General features: G+C 36.9%; 1 protein-coding gene across 1 annotated transcript in view; it reads left to right on the top strand.

Annotated features, from left to right (window-relative positions):
* The window catches only part of ELOVL7 (ELOVL fatty acid elongase 7), a 31,811-nt gene extending 13,744 nt beyond the window's left edge, over nt 1-18,067 (top strand). The window contains exons 2-8 of the mRNA XM_084225130.1: nt 5,652-5,740; nt 7,730-7,920; nt 10,145-10,225; nt 10,779-10,835; nt 12,526-12,631; nt 15,411-15,547; nt 16,792-18,067. Of these exons, the coding sequence (XP_084081256.1) occupies nt 5,677-5,740; nt 7,730-7,920; nt 10,145-10,225; nt 10,779-10,835; nt 12,526-12,631; nt 15,411-15,547; nt 16,792-16,995 (840 nt within the window). The 5' untranslated portion in view covers nt 5,652-5,676 and the 3' untranslated portion in view covers nt 16,996-18,067. The remainder of the gene's footprint in view (nt 1-5,651; nt 5,741-7,729; nt 7,921-10,144; nt 10,226-10,778; nt 10,836-12,525; nt 12,632-15,410; nt 15,548-16,791) is intronic.
* Nucleotides 18,068-19,846: the final 1,779 nt, after the last annotated feature.

The raw sequence follows: 19,846 nt of genomic DNA, 5'->3' as shown, positions 1-19,846 counted from the left end.
AGTTCATGCTGAATTGAATATTGTTTTTTTGAGTGACAGAGCTTATATTAGATTGTTTCATTCTGGTTATTTTGTTTTTGTTTTTTGTGTATTTTTAGTGAAGTTCTTTTATGTGCTTATTTTGTTTAGTAGCCATTAACATAAAATAATTTTTGTAAAATTACTATTTAAAAGCAAATCTTGATATCTGTTTTATTATTTAAAAATATGTAGGGGGAATAAATGAGCATAAAGAATGGCAAATATCTTTCATGGGGGTTAACCAAAGGAATGTGAGAATCTTCTTGTTCTTATTTAAAAATTAGGAATATTTGAGGCATACCAGTAATTCCCATTACAAAAATCACTAATAGTTTTGTGAGCTAAATGAACTTGAGCACTTCCAACAGCTTGTTTCCTTACCACTTCTTATTGTCAGACATTTTCATATGGTTTGCTGTAGTATTTATGGCATTTTTGTTGGCATAAACAATCTTATCTGCCCTTGTCTCTCCAGTAAAGGTAATGGTCCAGCCTAGAGCTGGTTCTGCCAAGCTGTATGCCTGACCTCAGCTGCAGTTGTGGGCTCTTCCAGCTGTCTGCTGAGCTGCAGGCAACCAGAGCACAGCAGATTACTTTGCTCTTTAACACCAACCTTTTCCTCCTTTACTTATATCTCCTTTTCTTACAGTGGTGGAGGCACATTTGTTTAAAGATATCTTCAGAAATTATGCGGATGCACTGACTTAGGTACACAGTATTATTTCCATTGAAAAAAGGAAAAGTTGTACTTATTTCTTTTGAAGACCTGAATATCTTGCATATGTGTTTTAGGTGATTTTGAAAGTTGTTTTCAAATTGCATGTGTTTGAGAGGACTGTCTCTGTTATTTAGAACTTTTCAAGCTCGCCAGACTTCTTATATGACTGTATTTTTGAGTTTACGTAAATTGTTTGCAATATATTGTTTAAAATGACCCAATTTTGAAAATGAGTCTGCTTGTGCTACCTAATTTTGAGAGAGTTTGCTACAAACTGGACAATCTATTGTGCATTTTAATGGCATTTTTAAATTTTGATATGAGCAGAAAGGGGAAGATTGGAAATAAAAGTGCTGATGTGCTGATTCTGTAGGTAGGTAAACCAAATGTATGTTTTCCTGACTGAACTAGGGCTATACAAATGAATAACGGGTAGATGAGTTTATAGTATGAAGAACTAAAACTCTGTATTTAACAAATGGCCATCTCTGGCCCCAGCTCTTTCACCCCTTAGGTGAACCCTTTCCAGTCTCTTAGAAGATAATTTCTGTAGCCTAGCACCAAACATTTTGGAAGATTGCATTATGGTCAAAGCATTATCAGTTTACTTCTTAACAACACAGTCGTACTCTTAAAAAACAGTCTTTCAGAAATGGTTTGGTTTCTTTGGTGAAGCACGAGCCAGTTGTTTATCTTGTGTCTGTGATTTCCCTTTTTTTCATTCTTCCATTAAAAAAGCAGGCCTTGATCATATTACTTTCCAGTGTGTATGAATATGTGTGAAGTAAGTGTAACAAGGTAAGACAAAATGTTTTTCATGCTGCCATTAACTCTCCTTTTGTTGGTGGTTAGCAAAAAATTATCCTGAGAACCTAACATTAACATAAACTATTGTTCACAGAAGTGGATTTATGAAGGAAAACTGGGTAGCTAGGTAAGAAAATAGGTCGTATTGTAAAACAAATTGAAATAGTAATGTCATATATAAAAATTGGTTTTAAATAAACCTTTTAACTGTAGAAAAGTTTTGAACAGCACTGTCTTTCTTACAGACATTATTTCTTAAAGTAATTGAAGTTAACTTACTGTATTTTGCTTAGATTCAGATTTAGATCAGTCACTATTGAGTGGTGAGGCTGGGGCTGCTTTCTGTGTAAATTCTTCTCTCAAGTTACTGAACTCCAGGAACTTTCAGAAAAAGTTTGATAACTGTGGTGGAGTTGTTTCTTGCTTGACTATGAACAGAAAAGAAATCTTGAAGGTTGAGAGCCTCTGCTGTCTAAACTTTTGAGGACTTTTAAAGGAAGAGGAGCTGTGAAGAGTGCTGGGGTCAGGAGAGTTGGGACAAATCCCTCACCATCAGTATGGGAAGGGCCAGTTTCACTATTTTCATCATCTGCCTTTCTACTACAACTAGAAGAAATCTATTGGAAATAGTTGGATTCCAGATAAAAGTCTTGCATTTGGCCTCAATGCCTAGCAGGCATAAGAGTTGCATTTAAACACTGACAGCACGTTTGTCTGACTTCTGAAGCAAAAACTAAAGTGGAGGAGTCAAGTGGGTAAATGTAAAGAATTCTCTATTTGTGAGTTTTCAGTTGTTGAATGACAACTGTAAGAGGGTGTCATAATCAACACCCCAAGCCTGTTGTAGGGGGGTTGACCCTGGGTGCCAGATGCCCACCAAAGCCTCTCTCTCACTCCCCTTCACAGCTGGACAGGGGAGAAAAAAATATAGCAAAGGGTTCATGGGTTAAGATAAGGATTGGGGAAGATCACTCACCAAATACAATCACAGGCAGAACAGACTTGAATTAAAGGTAATCATTGAATTTATTACTAAGTCAAAGCATGACAATGAGAAGTAAAATGAGACCTGAAAATACCTTTCCCCCACCCCTCCCTCCTTCCCAGCTCTTCCTCCTCTCCCCATGAGTGTTGCAGGGAGATGGGGAATGGGGGTTGTGGTCAGTTCATCACATATCCCTGCTGCTGCTCAGGGAGAGGAGTCCTTCCCCTGCTCTAGCATGAAGTCTCCTCCATGGGAGAACTTCTCCAGAACTTCTCCATGAACTTCTCCAGTGTGAGTCCATTCCATGGGCAACAGTTCTCCATGAACTGCTACACTGTCAGTCACTCTTCCATGGGGTGCAGTCCTTCAGCCAGCACCTGCTCCAGTGTGGCCTTTTTTCTCCACGGGGTCACAGCCTTGTCTCAGGCATCCACCTGCTCTGGCCTGGGTCTCCTCCAGGGGCTGCAGGTGGATCTCTGCATCCCCTGGGACCTGCATGGCTGCAGGGCCACAGCTGCCTCACCATGGTCTGCACCAGGGGCTGCAGGGGAACCTCAGCTCTGGCCCCTGGAGCACCTCCTGCCCTCCTTCTGCACTGACTTGGGTGTCTGGGGGGCTGTTCCTCTCACATGTTCTCACTCTGCTCTTCTCTGGTGGCAATTACAACTGCACAAACATTGGATGGTTTTTTTTCTTCTTCTTACATCTGTTATCACAGAGGCATTACCACCATTTCTAATTTCTAATTGGCCCAGCCTTAGCCTGTGGCACATTCATCTTTGAAGCCACCAGAGACTGGCTCTGCTGGACACTGAGGAAGCTTCTCAGGCTCTCACAGAAGCCACCCTGTAGGCCCCCCATCACCAAAGCGTGGCTATGCAAACCAAATACACTGATATTATATGGCAATTGATTTACTGCCAGAATCCGCCCTGAATTTTCTGGATTTTAAGAGTATGTCTTGAAGCAGATTTCTGGTTTAACTTTAGTCTTGGTCAGCATGTCGAGCTAGTCAGTCTGAGTTCCAGTAGTGTGAGGGTGGGAAAACTGGGTGGCAGTGAAATCAGGAAGCTATTTTTCTTACCAAAGAACCAGTTAAATATTTGTACTCAGTGAATAGATTTGTTGAAAAATTGAGCCATGCTCTGCGCAAGATTTCTGTGGGCTTTGGCAGAATTCTGTTATAACCATTGCATGAAGTACTTTCAGTTTTCCATGCCTTTTCTCTTGACATACTGTTCTCATATGTCTGAAACTGAAAGAATACTGGATTAAAAGGATAATTTATTGTAATTGGTCTAACAATTTAATACAATAGTTATTTATAAAGTAAACATTTTTAATGGTTCCTCCCCAGCACCAGTTATGGTTGAATTGCCTGGCTGTCACATTTGAGCACTCTGAAGTAACTGGTGCTCAGGACAGGGTTGGATTTATATGTTTGATATCATCCACAGTTGGCTTATGGTGCAAGATGACAATAGTATTTATAATTTGCCTCTAACCGTAAAATGCTTTCTCTCATGTGATTGCTAGTTTCAAATGCAAGAGTGCTCCTTATGTTTCCATTAGTAAAAAAAGAGGATGACCCCTACTTCTTGTTTTGTCAGCACCTTTACCAGCATAGAGTGCTGAAGCAAATATTGTAATATGAATACAGGATGCATGAAAATGACCAGCGTGAAGGCAGTGACATTGAATTGGGAAATCTGATGCGGGAGGATGATATTTCTAGAAAATGTGAACTTAAAAGAGACTTGCAGAGGGAATATTTTCCAAACCTGAAATTGGTGGTGGTTTCAGATATTCAGAGACAGAGGACAGAAGTGCAACCAGGAAAACAAGTGGGCAGCAAAATGAGAATGGAGATGAAGTAGATCCGTTGAACTCTAATGGAGGCAGGCTTGTCTGTGTTGCATCTTGCAATGAAGGGTGAGTGTAGTGGCTAAAAATTCCTGTGATGGCAGTGAACAGGATGTACTTGTAGAAGTGGAAATAAGGGTGAAATTGTTGTTCTGGACTGTTAAGGTGAAGATAAATGAGAAGATGATAGTGGGGAGATCTGAGGAGAGCGATGCATTACCATCATGAGGAAAGAACTGGCTCTCTCAACCTGCAGCTGGCTTAGCTGGAGGAGATGAAGAAGGGCTGCCAGGGGAAGGGAGCTGATTATCAAGGTGTCCTGCAGCCTGAAATAATAAATAAATACTACTAATAAAGGTGAATACAGTGTGAAGATTGTATTGAGAGAATTAATATGGTAAAGTGTGAAGAGCTATTGAGAGAATTAATATGGTAAAGTGAGACACTGAGTGGGTACAAGAAAAACACCATCAAATGTGCTGGGATTTTTAAAAGTTATTTTCTAGGGGAAATGAGGCAAGAGAAGGGCTTATGAGTCCTTGATTGGGGAGCAAAAATCAGTATTCATATAAGAATACTTCTCTAAAAAGTTTTACATAAGTAGGAGGTACTACATGCAAAGTGGATGTGCTGGATAATTTTTGTGGGTTAATGGCGCTGCCATTGGTACTATGACATTCCATGATTCTGGTGTGGAAACAGTTGATTCATCAGAGTGGGATTTGCATACTTATTATAACATGGCTAATTATTGTATTTAAAAGGAGCATGCTGACATATTGGTATCTTTTCTCCTTCCCACATACCTTAGAAATACTTATTACTTAGAAATATTTTTTTCAATAATAAATGTTGTGAAGTTGAACTTCCTCATATATCAGCGGTTCAGACTTTAAGTGGAGATGGTGATAAAAAATAGTTTAAGCATCTGTTGTTTATTCATATTTACCTCTTAACTGTAATGGTTAACCACAGCACAGTTTCTTGAGATAACACTTTATGGCACGGAAACACCTGGTTTGTATGTAGAGATTGCAAAATCATATTGTTGTGCATAACAGCTCTGCTATAAATTAGACCCAAGGAGAGTGGGATGTGGCCAGCTAGTGCTTCCTGATCTATATTTCACATATGGTGCTCTGTTAGTATTTTCTCTTTTTTTACCACTCTGCTTCCTGAAAATCTTTCCCAAAAAACTTTATTAATCTTTCTTTATTGATAAAAATTCATATTTCTGTTTTGGCTTGTTTTCTGCAGGCAGCATCATAAAAATCAAGTGAAAATGGCCTTTAGCAATCTGACATCAAAGGCTATACTACTGTATGATGAATGGATTAAAGATGCCGGTGAGTCATTTAAATCTAAAACTTAGTAACTCCCAATAATTTTGAATAGCAATGTGTAGCTATGCTAGGTGTGCTGTTTATCAACTTAGAAGTAGCTTTGTCATCTTGTGAATATTTGTAAGACTTGCCAGGTTACCTATTAACATGGCAGTCTAGTTTCTGCATTTAAAAATAGGAAGTAACCAAAACTCAGGTAGTTTATGGAATTAAAGTCAGAGTAAATAAAGTGCAGACAGTGATTTTCCTGTCAGTGTCTCTGGTTGCCTGAATATATAGTTTGAGTTTTTCCTATGGTGCTGAATGTTTAGTTTCAACTCTCTTTCATTACCAAACAATTGCATTTTATCAGTTAATTAATGCATATTGCATTACTGCATTTTGCTTTTGCAAAATGGAAAAAAACCCAAGCCCTGATAAGTTTCAATATTTTGAAATCCTCGGAGTAATTAACTCCATCACAGTGGTAATTTGAAAAGGGATGTTCGTCCCTTGTTACAATTAGTAAGGGATGTTAATCACATTTTGATTTTATGTTGCCACTCTCTTATTCTGTTTGCTTACCAAAAGCTGATAGAGAAGACCTCAATTTTGGGGTTCAGACCCATCAGTCTCAGTGTTTCTCACTGTGGTAGACAGATAGTGACAGGATTAGCTAATTCCTGGAAAAAAATTGAGAAGTGGTTAAGGTTTGATATATAAGATTACTGATTTATCTTTTCTAGCATAGCCGATCACCACTTTTCTTGTTCTGTAAAAGCACAGCCAGCAAGTGATCAGGGAGTTTAATTAATATGACTCATGGGATGAAGTGGATTGGGATGGAGAGAGCATTTCTGCTGCAGTGTCCATGACTCCAGAACCTGAGATGTCTCCAGCAGTGCCCAACAGTGCTTGTATTTGGCATTTTGTGTCATAGTGTTAGTGGTGGAACATGGTTTTCTCAGGATCGGACTGGGAAGAACAGCGGGAAGGGTTTGGTAGGAGCAGGGCAAGGGTGGATACAACAAAAACCGTCAGTTGTGAAGAGATGGTGGTTCTCCTGCAGCACACACAAACAGATTCCTTATGCTGTGGGTCACAGTCCTCCTTGGTCTGTGGGCAGCAGCACTGGCACATCACAAGCTGTGAGCAGCATTGTAATGTGCTCTCCTCCTCCATCTGTTTTTACACTTCCAGTGGCTGTTAAACATATCAGAAGGTCTCATGGGTGAAAGGTTGCTTTAATGCTGTGGGTTGAAAATTCGCTGACTTGAAACATTTGGCTGTGAATTAAACACTTGACAAAAATAACACTAGTATAATTTTACCCTTAAAATGCTGCAGCAAACTGTGAGAGCAACAGAAAGCAATCAGTAGTTAGGTTTGGGATCATTCTGAACAAAATCGTCCGGAAGTCAGTGTAAAAAAAATTTAAAGAAAATAAAAATTACACAAGGTTTGTGTCAGTTCACCTGCTTATGGAGAAATATGGCAGTCTTTGGTGATCTGGGAGGCTGTGATGAACCACAGAAGGGTGCAGTGAAATCATGGTGATGCTCAGATGACATACATGTCAGCCTCATCTGCAGGGAGAGGGAGTGGGGTGTGCTTAGGAGGAGGTGCCTCTGCAATACAGCTCTCTGGCATAACTGTGGAATAACTTGCAACATTTGCTTGTATTATAACTTTCTTGTCATATGAAAGTGTGTGCTTTGATGTGCTGTAAAGACAGAAAATCATGTCACTTGTGATTCTGTGTCTCCTTTTCATTATATGTGAAGAAAGAAGTGCTGAGTCCTATATGGGTTAAATCATGTTATCCAATCAGTAAGGATTTGAGGTGAATGGACTGTGAAATGTGATCAGTGACAGAAAAACCTAGACCATCAGGAATTAATATTTTATATTAAAAATATAAAAATACTTTTATATAAAAATACTTTTCTGTAGCTGTTTTAGTAGTATTATAGACATCTAATTTTTTTTTTTTTCTCCCTCTACCCCCTCTAGATCCAAGACTGGAAGGCTGGCCACTCATGTCTTCACCTTTTCCAACAACTTTTATCATTGGAACCTATGTTTATTTTGTCACTTCCTTGGGACCCAAACTCATGGAAAATAAAAAACCTTTCGAACTCAGGCAGATCATGACATTTTATAATTTTAGTGTGGTAGCCCTCTCTTTATATATGACTTATGAAGTAAGTACTATGTTTGTAATGTATTTATATATTTCATGTCTTTAATAACTAACTTTAATTAATTTATTAATATAATTCCTACATTGCAATTCTTAAAAAAATGTTATTGTCATGGCAGTAATTATCATCCTCCAAGCTGTATTCTAAACTTGGAATTCTTGGAAAAAGAGAATAAGTCATACCCAGAAAGAGAGAACATGAAACATTTTGTGTTATTATATATAATTTAAGAAGTTTAAAGTTTCATCATTTAAATTCTCTGTACTGCAGCAGGAAAAGCAGACAATATGCTTTTCTTAGTATTTTGTAATTGTTTCTGTCCTACTAGGTGATAATGTGACCTTAAGGGGAAGGAAGAACAACTGATGTTTCAAACACTGTATAGAGTATGTCTACTATGAAATAATCTTCAGTTAGATCTGCCTTTTAAATGACAGAAATTAATGACAGAGGTTAACAAAATCTAATTCAAGGCATTTTTTTCCTTTAAATGAACAAACAAAACCCCTCTGAACAAAAAACCTCCAACCTCTGGCCTCTGGTTTCCCCCCTAAGCCCAAATTATTAGTATCTTTAACACTGATTTTCCCCACAACTGCAAAATACCAAATTCTCCTTTTTTTTTTTCTTCAAAAGCAATGTTGAGATTTTGCTGCTGTTGGGGTTTATTTGTTTGTTGGGATTTGGTGGGCTTTTGTGGGGTTTTTTGAAGTGTAGCTATTTGTTGATGGTATTGTGTGAATGACAGTCTTACACGTTTATTTGGTGAAGCATCACTGTGCTGGTACTGACGCTGTGTGTGACTCCCAGGCTATGTGGCTATTTCAGGCTTGGCAAATTAGTAATAAAAAGCTGTCAGATTATTGTGCCAAATTGGCAGGCTATGTTCCTCTTAGCTTAATTTGCATGAATCTTATCATGAGTTACAGTGAACTACCTGACATTTCTTCTAAGCTCTCTAAAGGCACTGCAGCAGCAGCTATTTTGTGTCATGACTTTGTGGAAAGTGGTGGGCAAGATGAACACTTTTGCTATTTAGACAATTTAAAAAAAAAAATTATTGAATTTCCTTTTGGAATTTGGTTCCAAGTTTGGTTTTGGTTATAAACATCAGAAATGAAAAAAAAACCCACAAAGAAACAAGAAAAGAAAAAAATTAAACTTCTGTTAGTGTCTGACACTGACACAGTATTCAATAAGTCTGCTGTCAAGACTTCCATGTTACAATTTCATGAAAGAGTTCATGGACAGAGTGTAACTAATTGAATTTCTGCTATTGTCTGGTAGTCAGCAAGATAGCTAATTCTTCCCCTTTTTGGAACTAAGTCATTTGGTGGGTGTTTTAGTGCTGGCGTTCTAAAAAAACTTTTTTTTTTAAGGAATCAGTTCTTCCTCAATCAGGAAGTTAAAAGGACTAAAGCCCTCTTCAGTTAAGAGAGGTGAAGCTCTTACCATGCATGAGTGGATGGTGATAATGAAAAGCATCATGAAGATATAAAATACAATACAGATGTCATAGTGGCTGGCAGTAGAATAAGCCAACTATAATACTAATATTGTTCCTCTTGTCCAAATTTTAATATATTCCAAGAGAAAAGATTATATTATATTTAGTACATATAGTCCTTTGGTCATGTGCTCTCAGTTGTAGCTTCTTATCACTCATATGAGTGGAAAACTAATTGAACCATGAAGTTTAACTAAGCAGAATTTTAGGGACTATGGTATTAAATATACATCATGTATATTGATTTGTTCCTTGTCTTTAATGATAATTAGCAATGGCTTTCTGTTGTGCTGGTTTTGTTAGAGTATTAAGATGCTGTGTTGTATTCTTTTCTGTATTAAGATAGTTAGCTGTGATAGCAATTTTAAAAATAATTATATTTGGTTTTGTGGTCTTACTTACACAGTAAGTTGTTTTTTAACACTGGTTTTGAGATGCATCTCTTTCTTCTCTTCAGTTACTAAAGCTGAAATAATGGGTGTAGGAAGAAAATTCTTGTCTATGGGTGTGTCCTGGAATTAAAAATTCATTAATCTGCAACAGCAAAGGATTTTTGTGGTAGCTATCCCACACACAGGTAGATGATTGACAAAGTTGCTGATTTAAGGTGTTTTTAATATTGTTTTTCCCCTCCTGCTTAGTGATTGCAAAAGTAATCCAAAATTAATGAATTTTTCAAAAGATATAAAGTTAATCTTTGCCCTTTTTTTCCTCCAGTTTCTTATGTCAGGCTGGGCCACAGGATACTCATTCCGGTGCGATATTGTTGACTACTCAAGGTCACCGACAGCTCTAAGAGTAAGTTGCCAAAGACAAAGGTGAATTGTTATCATAGAACAATAGAATGGTTGGGGTGGAAGTGACCTTGGAGATCATCTAGTTCCAATGTCCCTGATATGAGCAAGGACAACTTCCACAAGACCAGGTTGTTCAAAGTCGTGCGTTATACATTTACTTTGTTTTAGAAATGCTTTTTGAACAGCCTGCTTTTTGAATGCACTGTTGTAGATTGGAATGCACTAAATGGAAATACCCTCTTGCATAATGTAGAGCACAAGAGTTAACTGGAGGGTTGGTTGGTTGGTTGGTTGGTTGGTTGGTTGGTTGGTTGGGAGAAAGAGTCAAGGAATTCATTGGCTTGTTTTTGTTGGTTTTAAAATTGAAAAATTTAAGTTGAAAATTTAAGTTGAAAAATTGTTTTATGTTTTTAAAGAAAAAACAATCAAACTATACATTTAAATATTTCTGTCAACTTTGGAACATCACTTGGCCCAATACTTTCCTTTATATAGACACTCATTTGTCCTGCTATGAGTTTTATGGTTTGACAATTTGATTTTTGTTCTTGCAGATGGTGCGAACTTGTTGGCTTTACTTCTTTTCCAAGTTCATTGAATTATTAGACACTGTAAGTATTTGTAGCCTAATAAAAGAAGTAGTTCTGTTTCCTTTTCACAACGGAAGAACTGATGCTGTTCAGGGTTGAGGATATAAGTTGCTTTTTATTTAATCCTCCAATCTTCAATTATTAGAATACCATCACAATGTTTACCCCTATTATGTCTTTGTATCTCATTGTCTTTTTAACACTGTTCTTCCTTAATTATCAGGAAAAATGTTAATGAGGGAACAACGCACCTTTAAATATTTAGGAAGTCTGGATAACTTGTCTAACAGCCGAGTACACTAATCTGTTATGCTATGGCAATGCTTGTCTCAACACTGCAGACAAAAAACAGTTGATCATGCTGAATTTCTTTTTCACATCACCTTCAGATTTTATCTTCCCCATTCATATCATCAGCAGCTCTGAATGCAGAACAAAATTGCCATACCTACTTGCTCTAAGTCTTGAGTGTTGTGATTATAGAGATGTTTGATGTGAGGCTGGCACTCTAACCTCTTTTAAGCAAAGTCTGAGCAGCAATGCATTGAAGCAGAATGCAGACCTTGCTCACCACCAGCAGCCATTTCCCCAAGACTGGCACCCGACAGGACTGACTGAGGTATTTTCAAACCAGCTTCTGAGTGTTGGAATTAGCTGCAGTTTTTGCCCTATTGTTTGGGACACAATAGTGATGGTTCAGGAGCTGACTCATGAGCAATGAGGATGTTCTACATCCTCTGAGCAAAGCTGGCCGTCTGACTTTTCATCTGCAAATGTTCATGATTCAACACTGGGAGATCTTACTGACTAAACCAAATGGAATGGTAATGGAAGTGTCAGGAATGCTAAAACTGGAAAGTCCTGACAAGTATATTCTTCTATTTGCCTTTATTCCCCACAGGTTATAGTGCTCCTTTTTAATTAGTCCCAAGCCTGATTTTTTAAAAAAATTTGTTTTGTTTGAATACAGACAACTAGGTATTTGCTTCTCATCAGCTTTTTTGTTTTACTGCAAAGGCAAATTCTTAGCTGTATTTAAATCAGCTGATTCCAAATGTTTTCTCTGGCACACCAGACTTCTTCTGTGCTTGTTTGCTTGCCATCTGATACTACCCTTTCCATGACCTGACTTCTTACATTTTTTTTTTTGCTGTCTTCCCTTAACATTTCCCTTGATGACTGCCTTTTAAAATGGGGCCTATCAATATAATTTAAGAATACATACATATGTTCTGTACAATTTTAATGTTTTCCAATGGTAGCTAAGTCAGAGTTCATAATAAAGTGCTATTTCTCTAACATAGTTTTTTCTACTGTTAGTCCTTCAGGTAATTTTCTCAAATGGCCTTTCATTAATAGTTCAGGGGACTTAAAATCTGATGCTTGTAGAGACTTCTCAGTCCAAGCAAGTCCATCTTACACAGTTTGTTGCACATGTAGGTGATGGCTCAACCTTTGACATTTGGGTTCAAAGCTTGCCTTGGCTTTTGAGATTTCACAGGTGGATTTTACTTATTGGTTTTCAGTTTTTTTGACAACTAGTTTGCATAGCCAGACAGTTGCTCAGTTTTCCTTCTTCTCCCCACTGTAACTGTGAAGAATTTTTAAATGTATAGTAGTGAGCAACCAGAACTGATGTGTACATCTTTCTTTAAATATGTTGGACTTGATTATCTTCTGTAACATTCTGTTCATTAAAAATCTGTTTCAGATATTTTTTGTGCTGCGTAAGAAAAACAACCAAGTTACTTTCCTGCATGTCTTTCATCATTCCATCATGCCATGGACCTGGTGGTTTGGAGTCAAATTTGCTGCAGGTATGGAGAGAGAGTGGACTTCAGGTTGAACATATCTTCTGGTAGTTATCTATGGTACACAAAAAAAAGAAAGAGAATTAAACACCTTGGAAACATCAGTGTTTTTAAATTTAGACTTCTGCAGTATTCTTTGGAGCGACCAAGATCACCATAATTATTTAAATGGGTGGGGATTACTCATTCTTCCTGTTTGGCAGCATTTTGTTCAGTGTTGATTTCTTATTGGGGGAAGAGGCACAGAGAAGAGAATTGGGTACAAGTAAAACACATCATTCGATGAAAAAGAGAAGTCATTGAAAAATCATAAGTGCTAAGGGAGATACATGAAGCAAATAACTCTGTTAAACTACTTCAGAGTTAGAACCCCTTCAACCCCTACAATGTTAGAATGGAGTTGGAGAGGAGGACTACATTTTTTTTTTCCTGTTTGAGAAACTGTTCGGTCTTTGTTGCAGTTTCTTTTACTGGCTTTAGGTAGCATGCGTGGGATTTATATACACCTGATACTTCAGCTTTCACTAAACTACAGAAATATTTTCTGGACCTTCGTTATTAAAGCAACATATTTGAATTGTTCTGCATTTAAATTCTTTGACCACTATCAGCTTACCTTCACTTTTCCCTTTCCTGCTTGGTGTGCCTTTGCATTCATTTTCCTATGCCACATTACCATTACCAGTGTGCACCACTAATAAATACAACTTGCCATGAGAATAGTCTGAAATGCACGGGCATTTATTAATCCATTTCTGGGACAGCTTAGTCTTTTTGAGGAGCTTCTACTGAGAAATAGTGGGGTTTCATACATGTTTACCTAGAAATATGTTTTGTGTTTTTTTCTTTTTTTTGTCCCAGGAAATTGGTGATGAATTGATGAAGCAGTTGTTCCATTGCTTTTCAGTCTGATCTGTTAGTGTCTGCTTTATATCTGTTTTTTCTGGAGTGGTCCAGAAACCACTCCAGAAAATTTGTACATCTTTTGAACCTTTCCAGTGTGCAGCTTTTCCTTGTGTATAAATGGATATACCTCTGTTGTATTTGTTGAGTTTCTGTTATTAGAAAAGTGCTGGATTGATTATGTATTTCTCAAATCTTGCTGAGTGACTAGTATTAAGTTAATAATAAAATTGTGAATGGTTGTCCTAGCATACACCCCAGTGTGTTTATACGTCTGCAGAGGGAAACCTGCAGCAATTAAAAGTTCCTCCTCTTCAACCTTGAAAATTTTCCACTTATAGGTGATTAACTTTCTCCTTTTTATCAGGACGTTGGATCAGTGTACCAGCTACAGGCTTCTGATTTTGAATCAGATTCAAATTTCCCACGTGATAATTTGACAAATACTTTCAGCAGAGTGTGTAAGAATTGTTTTGTCCTCTGCTAGTAATAGTCCCTCATATTTATGCAGAGCTGTGTGTATTCCAAAAACTCTATTGCTTATCTTTACATTTATCTTTCCAAATACTCTTGTTTAACAAGTTTAATTTTTTTTCCAAGAATTTCAGTCCTGCTGATGTTTACCTTGTATTCAGTTTCATCAGTGCTTGTCCTTCTAAACAGCAGCATCTGTAAAATTTTCAACCTGTTTGTAAAAAAACCAACAGTTATGGATGGAGTTCCTGTTTTTTCTCTGATCTGATATAAACAGAGAATTTAAAATAAATTTGTACTGTTGTGTAGGTTCCTTTTTTCTCTGCTCTAGCTATTTATTTTTTCTTCTGCATATTCACTGTACAAGCCAAAAAAAGTATGTATATTTGAACTGTAAGAACATTCAAATTATTTTTAAAAATACAAATAGCTAAGTTTCAAAGAAAGTTTGCAATCACAGCTGGAAGAGTTATGCCTCCTCAAGCTGGAAGATTAGTGTCAGCTACTAAAAACACAAAATATGTTTTATTTTTAATTGGAATGATTCTAAATGGGAAAACGGCACTCTTTTTCTCAGTAAATGTCTCCTTTTGTGTCATCTTGTTTTCTTTTTGATGATCATTGTTTTCATGTCCATGTTTCTTTTAAAAATACTTTGCTGTCTGCTGCTTCTTGGATCCCTTTTACATCTAATTTCTTGCAATCATTAAAATAAAGCTACTTTGAGCAGGATCATGTAGTTCCATGGTTAAAACAATGAAAAAATAAGTATTTCCTTACTTGTGCTTTGAAATGCTCATGTGTTAACAGTTTGTCATAAATTTATCCCAAAATGGGCCCTACTTAAGTTTCCCCTGTCACTGTAAGTATGTTTTCAGATTGACAATGGACATGAGAGACGCTTGTCCATGATTATGAAAACTTACTGTCTGAAACTGTATTTCATTCCCTGTGAACCTACAAATCTGTATTGAGAAGAGACTTATTACTTATCCTCTACAACCTTTTGAAGTTCATCATGATGTCTAGAAAGGAGGCAAAAACCAGGAGCAATGCTTTTTACCAACTTTTCTGTGTCTTTACCAAATCTAGTTTTTAATAAAAAATAATAAGAAAATGAACCCAAAGAACAAAAAATTCCACTAAAATATTTTTAGATGTAATTAGATCAGCTGGGTTTTACTGCTGTTTTGGGAATGCTTAGATAAACCTTTTCTGAGACAAAAAACTGATGTGATCCATCAGAGCTGGTATCAACCCAATTCTGGTAAAATACCTTGAGAGTTAGTCAAAATCTAGGTTTTGTGGTACATGTTTTTCATACCCTGGCTCAAGACAATCTGCTAGGACCTCAGTGGGTTTTTAAATACCTCCTGTAATAATACTACTATGTTTTGTTTTTCTACAGGTGGTTTAGGAACATTTCATGCTTTGTTGAACTGTATTGTGCATGTTGTCATGTACACCTACTATGGAATCTGTTCTTTGGGACCAGCCTATCATAAATATTTGTGGTGGAAAAAGTACATGACAACTATACAACTTGTGAGTAACTGTCTTTGACATAAGCACCTCTCAAAAACCTGACTGTAGCTAACACGGATTAAAAGCAATAAATTTGTCCTTTCAGTTGTGCCCATGTATGGAGCTTACAGTTGGTATAAGATTTACTAATGTTTTAATTGAGGATAACAAGTAATATATCTGCCGACATCAGCATTCACTGTAATCAAAGATTAAGACAAATACGATTTTCAGTTATGCAGTACTTGGTAAATATATTTACAAGACTCATTGCTTGTATAAAAATTATTAAAATATAAATTTACACCAAGAAAATACAATTAATGTACAGAATACACATGTAACTAGTAACTACATGTAACATGTAGTAAGGAAAGGGAAAAAGTATGTCTTTAGAACTTGATGTTCTTTCTTAGACAATGTATTCAGAAAATTTAATTCTCTTTAATGCTCTCTCCAGAGCATTAGAACCCACTCTTGCAGTGTGGGTATATTAAGTGTTTTATCTGCTTTAGGTCACTTTCAAAAGGTTGCTTTTCTGAGTGCTTTTTCATGCCTACCTCATTTAATAGATGGATTTTCAATATTCAGTTTCTGGCTAAACAATTGGCTTAGAATGAGCAAAAATGCTGATGGAGGAGGTAAAGGAGCATCCTGTCTGCTTACATCAGGGCTGGTTTTGGTAGAATAGTTCATGTAGCCATGTGCAACTCGGAACAATGCAGTCTGAATATTTATAACTTGGTCTTTTTGACCTAGAGGCATTACTAGTGGACTTTTAACTTGGGAGTTCACGTGGAATGTATTTTTGTCACATACTAGTGTGCAGGGAAGGTGGGAATTGTTCCTTAACCCTGTAATGGTTACTTTGTTTTCTTTTTTTTTTTTCCTGGCTAATTTTTCTAAAGGAGCCTTCCATTTGTCATTGGACAAACATTGTCTGCCTCCTTCCTTTTTGTCTGAACTGGCGAGGATAGAATCCTATCCTATTACTATGAGTTTCTTAGTTTGTCCCAGAACTTCTCTTCCTTTTTAATATAAACCTCTTTTTCAGTGGAATAATATTTTGGGGAGATGGGCTACAAAGGTGCATCTGTGTCATATTAGGAACTTGTATTGTTGTCCCTGTTGCTCCTTGCTTTCCACTCACTCCACTGCTACTATCTGTTTTCCAGCAAACAAGCTATGCTGAAATTTTTCAAACTTCTGTAATAAGATTGCAATTTATTTTAAAAGTACTTATTTTCTTCATCTTTTCCCTCCAGGTCCAGTTTATTATGATTACAGTCCATATAGGACAAATCTACATCATGGATGATTGTCCATACCAGTATCCAATTTTCATGTTTATTATCTGGCTTTATGGCTCCATGTTTTTAGTCTTGTTTCTCCACTTCTGGTACCATGCTTACACCAAGGGACAAAGACTGCCAAAAATGGCAAGAAATGGCATCAGCAAGGATCAGTGAAACAAATTCTTGTCTCTAAAACCAAAGAAGTGTCTATGTCAATGGGGAAACTTGCACTACTTGACAATCAAGACGCGCACACTACATGGTGTATATTTTGTATGTTTTCTTCCAAAACAGAATTTGTATTTTTACCGTAAGTTATTTGGGATTCAGAACATGGGAGTGGGGAAGAACTGCGGATCTCTGATTAAAAAAGAAAGAGATCTCTATCTAGAAAATGCACAAAAATAAAGATAATTGGAAAAACTAAAATGTGTATGACAAGTACTGAGTACTTTGAACACACTTTGAGGGGGATAAAAAATACTTCACTTTAAATGTTGTAAGTTGCTAAGACTGTCAGCTGCATTTTATTATAAGAATGATTCTTCAGTAAGTACTGTTTATAGAATCTAAGGCATATTAATATAGTTAATACATAAACATTGTTACATCTGTTTATAAACTGTATTACTTTAAAGGAAGGATTGTATGTTAATCTGTCAAGACAGCTTTTCATTTGGAGATCACAGATTTTTGGATATACTCTCTTTTACTAGGAGAACTGAATTCATTTCATGTTCTACTCAGTTGAACATTATCATAAATGTTGGAAAGCTACTAATATGGGGATTATCTGAATTGTGTTGTAGCATAGTGATCAAAACATCTTACTGATTTGTTCACTGTAGTAGCCAAATATTATTATTCAATGTGTCTATGGATATACTTTAAATAGCTAGCCTGTGCTGTTCGTGAAGTGGGTCTAGCAGGATTATGGAATCTTTTAATTTAATAGCCAAAATCTTAGTAGTAAAGTAAAATGTAAAAAAATTGTGATTTAATGATTTAAGCTGAAATGTTGCTTACCATGATTGTACTGTGCTCTACTTTCTTCCATTTCCATTATCTATTGAAATACATGTATAGAAAGAGTTTGTGTCATCTTGTTTTTTTTTTTTTTACTATTATTATTGCAGCTTGTTTTTTCAGGTCAATGTTAAAGTTACTCCAGTTACCTTGTCTGGAACCAGGCAAAAAAATATGTGACATTCACTGAGCTTCTGAAAATGGGGCAGGCAGTGGTGACTGGGCATGGCTCCATTCTGTAGAATTACCCACTGTGTTGTTTTCCAAGGTTAGGAAGATTGTTAGGGTCACATTTGTGTAGAAATCAAAGGAACTTGCTATTTGTAAGTTGTGTTTGTACTGCATGAGTTTATTAAGGAATTGGTGCATGCAACAGACCTGGAAATGAGGAATTAAATATGTTTAGATTTATGTTACCATTAAAGGTACTGTTTTCTACAACACTGGAAAAAAGAAACTTGCAATATTTGCTTTTTACTTGATCTGATCTGTGGGATTTTCAGATACTCAAGACTTTGATGCAGATTTTAATAGCCTCCCTGTTGCACAATTCCAAGAGCGTAAGCTTTGTTACTTGAACATTTTCATTTTACTGACATTTATGGTACATTGTAAACGTTAAAGGAATGTAAACTTTAGGTTGGACATGAGTTGCAAATGCTTTCTTTTGAGATTACATCAAGTTTTTTAAAGCAAATTTAAAAAAAAATATTTTATCTAGTCAATATTTAATCCCTGTAGCTGTCAGCTGTCATGGCAGCTTTAAAGTAGATCTCAAAGTATTGGGATGACTTGAGATTTAAATTGCAACCCCTGAATTTTACATGCTTGATCCTTGAATCATCAGTGTTCAGTTCCCAGCAGTTCATGTGGAGAGGTGCTCTATCACATGATCCTAGTCAGCTGAGATGCTGAGCAGGGACCACACCTCTTTTTGGTGGGAAATGCAGTCCATAACTTATTCAAAGTCTCAAGTCCGGACAGCTCTGGCCTGTATGTATGTCCCTGGACTCCAGCGTTAGGGGGGATTTCCTTACGGGCAGCGACCTATTGCTGTTTTTTCAAAACAGGAAAGGATTTGCCACTTTTATATATTTTCTTTTTTTTTTTTTTTAAGCATATATGTATAAAAAAATATTACATAAGTAATGATGAAGGAAGTGGGGCAGTTTGGTTCTTTTAGGTCTTCTTGAGCCTGTGCATTCAAATGTGTTTTGGAAATGCAGGCCTTATGAGGGAAAGGCTGTAATAGCTAGCCTGTACTGAAAACTGGATAATAGTACCCTCTGCTTCTTGTGCAAGGAAGCAGGCATTACTCTGTAGCCTTGCAAATGATTCTGTGCTGGTAGGGAAAGTCCTACTTATGGTCTCTGATTTTGCAATCACACCTCCTTCCATGCTCATAAATATGGATGGAGAAATGCATCATGCAGCTGGGTGTGAAGGGACAGGTACTTGTTTGTTGGTTTGGGAGCTAGATCTGTAACTGATTTTTCAAACTCACTTGGGCTTAAGTAGGAGCTGAGACTATGCACAGTGAAGACTAAGGAGTGAGGAGTGCTGCATGTGGACAGGTGCTGAACAGAAAGGAGCCAGGAAAACTTCCAATTCCAGTAGTTGTACACTAGCCAAAGGCTTCCAGAGTCAGTTGTTTGAGATTAAGAACTAATAAGCAGGGGCAGAAACTGGAGATGCTAATCATTCTGTGGGCTGTCAACAAGTGCCGTGTCAGATTGCCACTGCATAATAACTTGCACAGTGGTTTAGTCTTCTGGGAGTTATAAAGCATTAGGAGAGAGAGAATGCATCCATACAACTCACAGTGCTTCACAGTGAGTTGTATAGATGCAGCCTAAGAGAATGCATATAGTGTAACTGTGCCAATGACATCAGCTCAAAACAAATCCTGTCCTCCTACACACAATGTGAGAACCACACAATCTTTATCTGAACCTGAAAACTGTGCATCTCACAGTTTTTACAAAGTGTGTACTTTTGA

This window comes from Fringilla coelebs, assembly GCF_963513975.1.
Source record: "Fringilla coelebs genome assembly, chromosome: Z".
Taxonomy (NCBI): Eukaryota; Metazoa; Chordata; class Aves; order Passeriformes; family Fringillidae; genus Fringilla; species Fringilla coelebs.
This window is presented reverse-complemented; position numbering and strand designations above follow the sequence as displayed.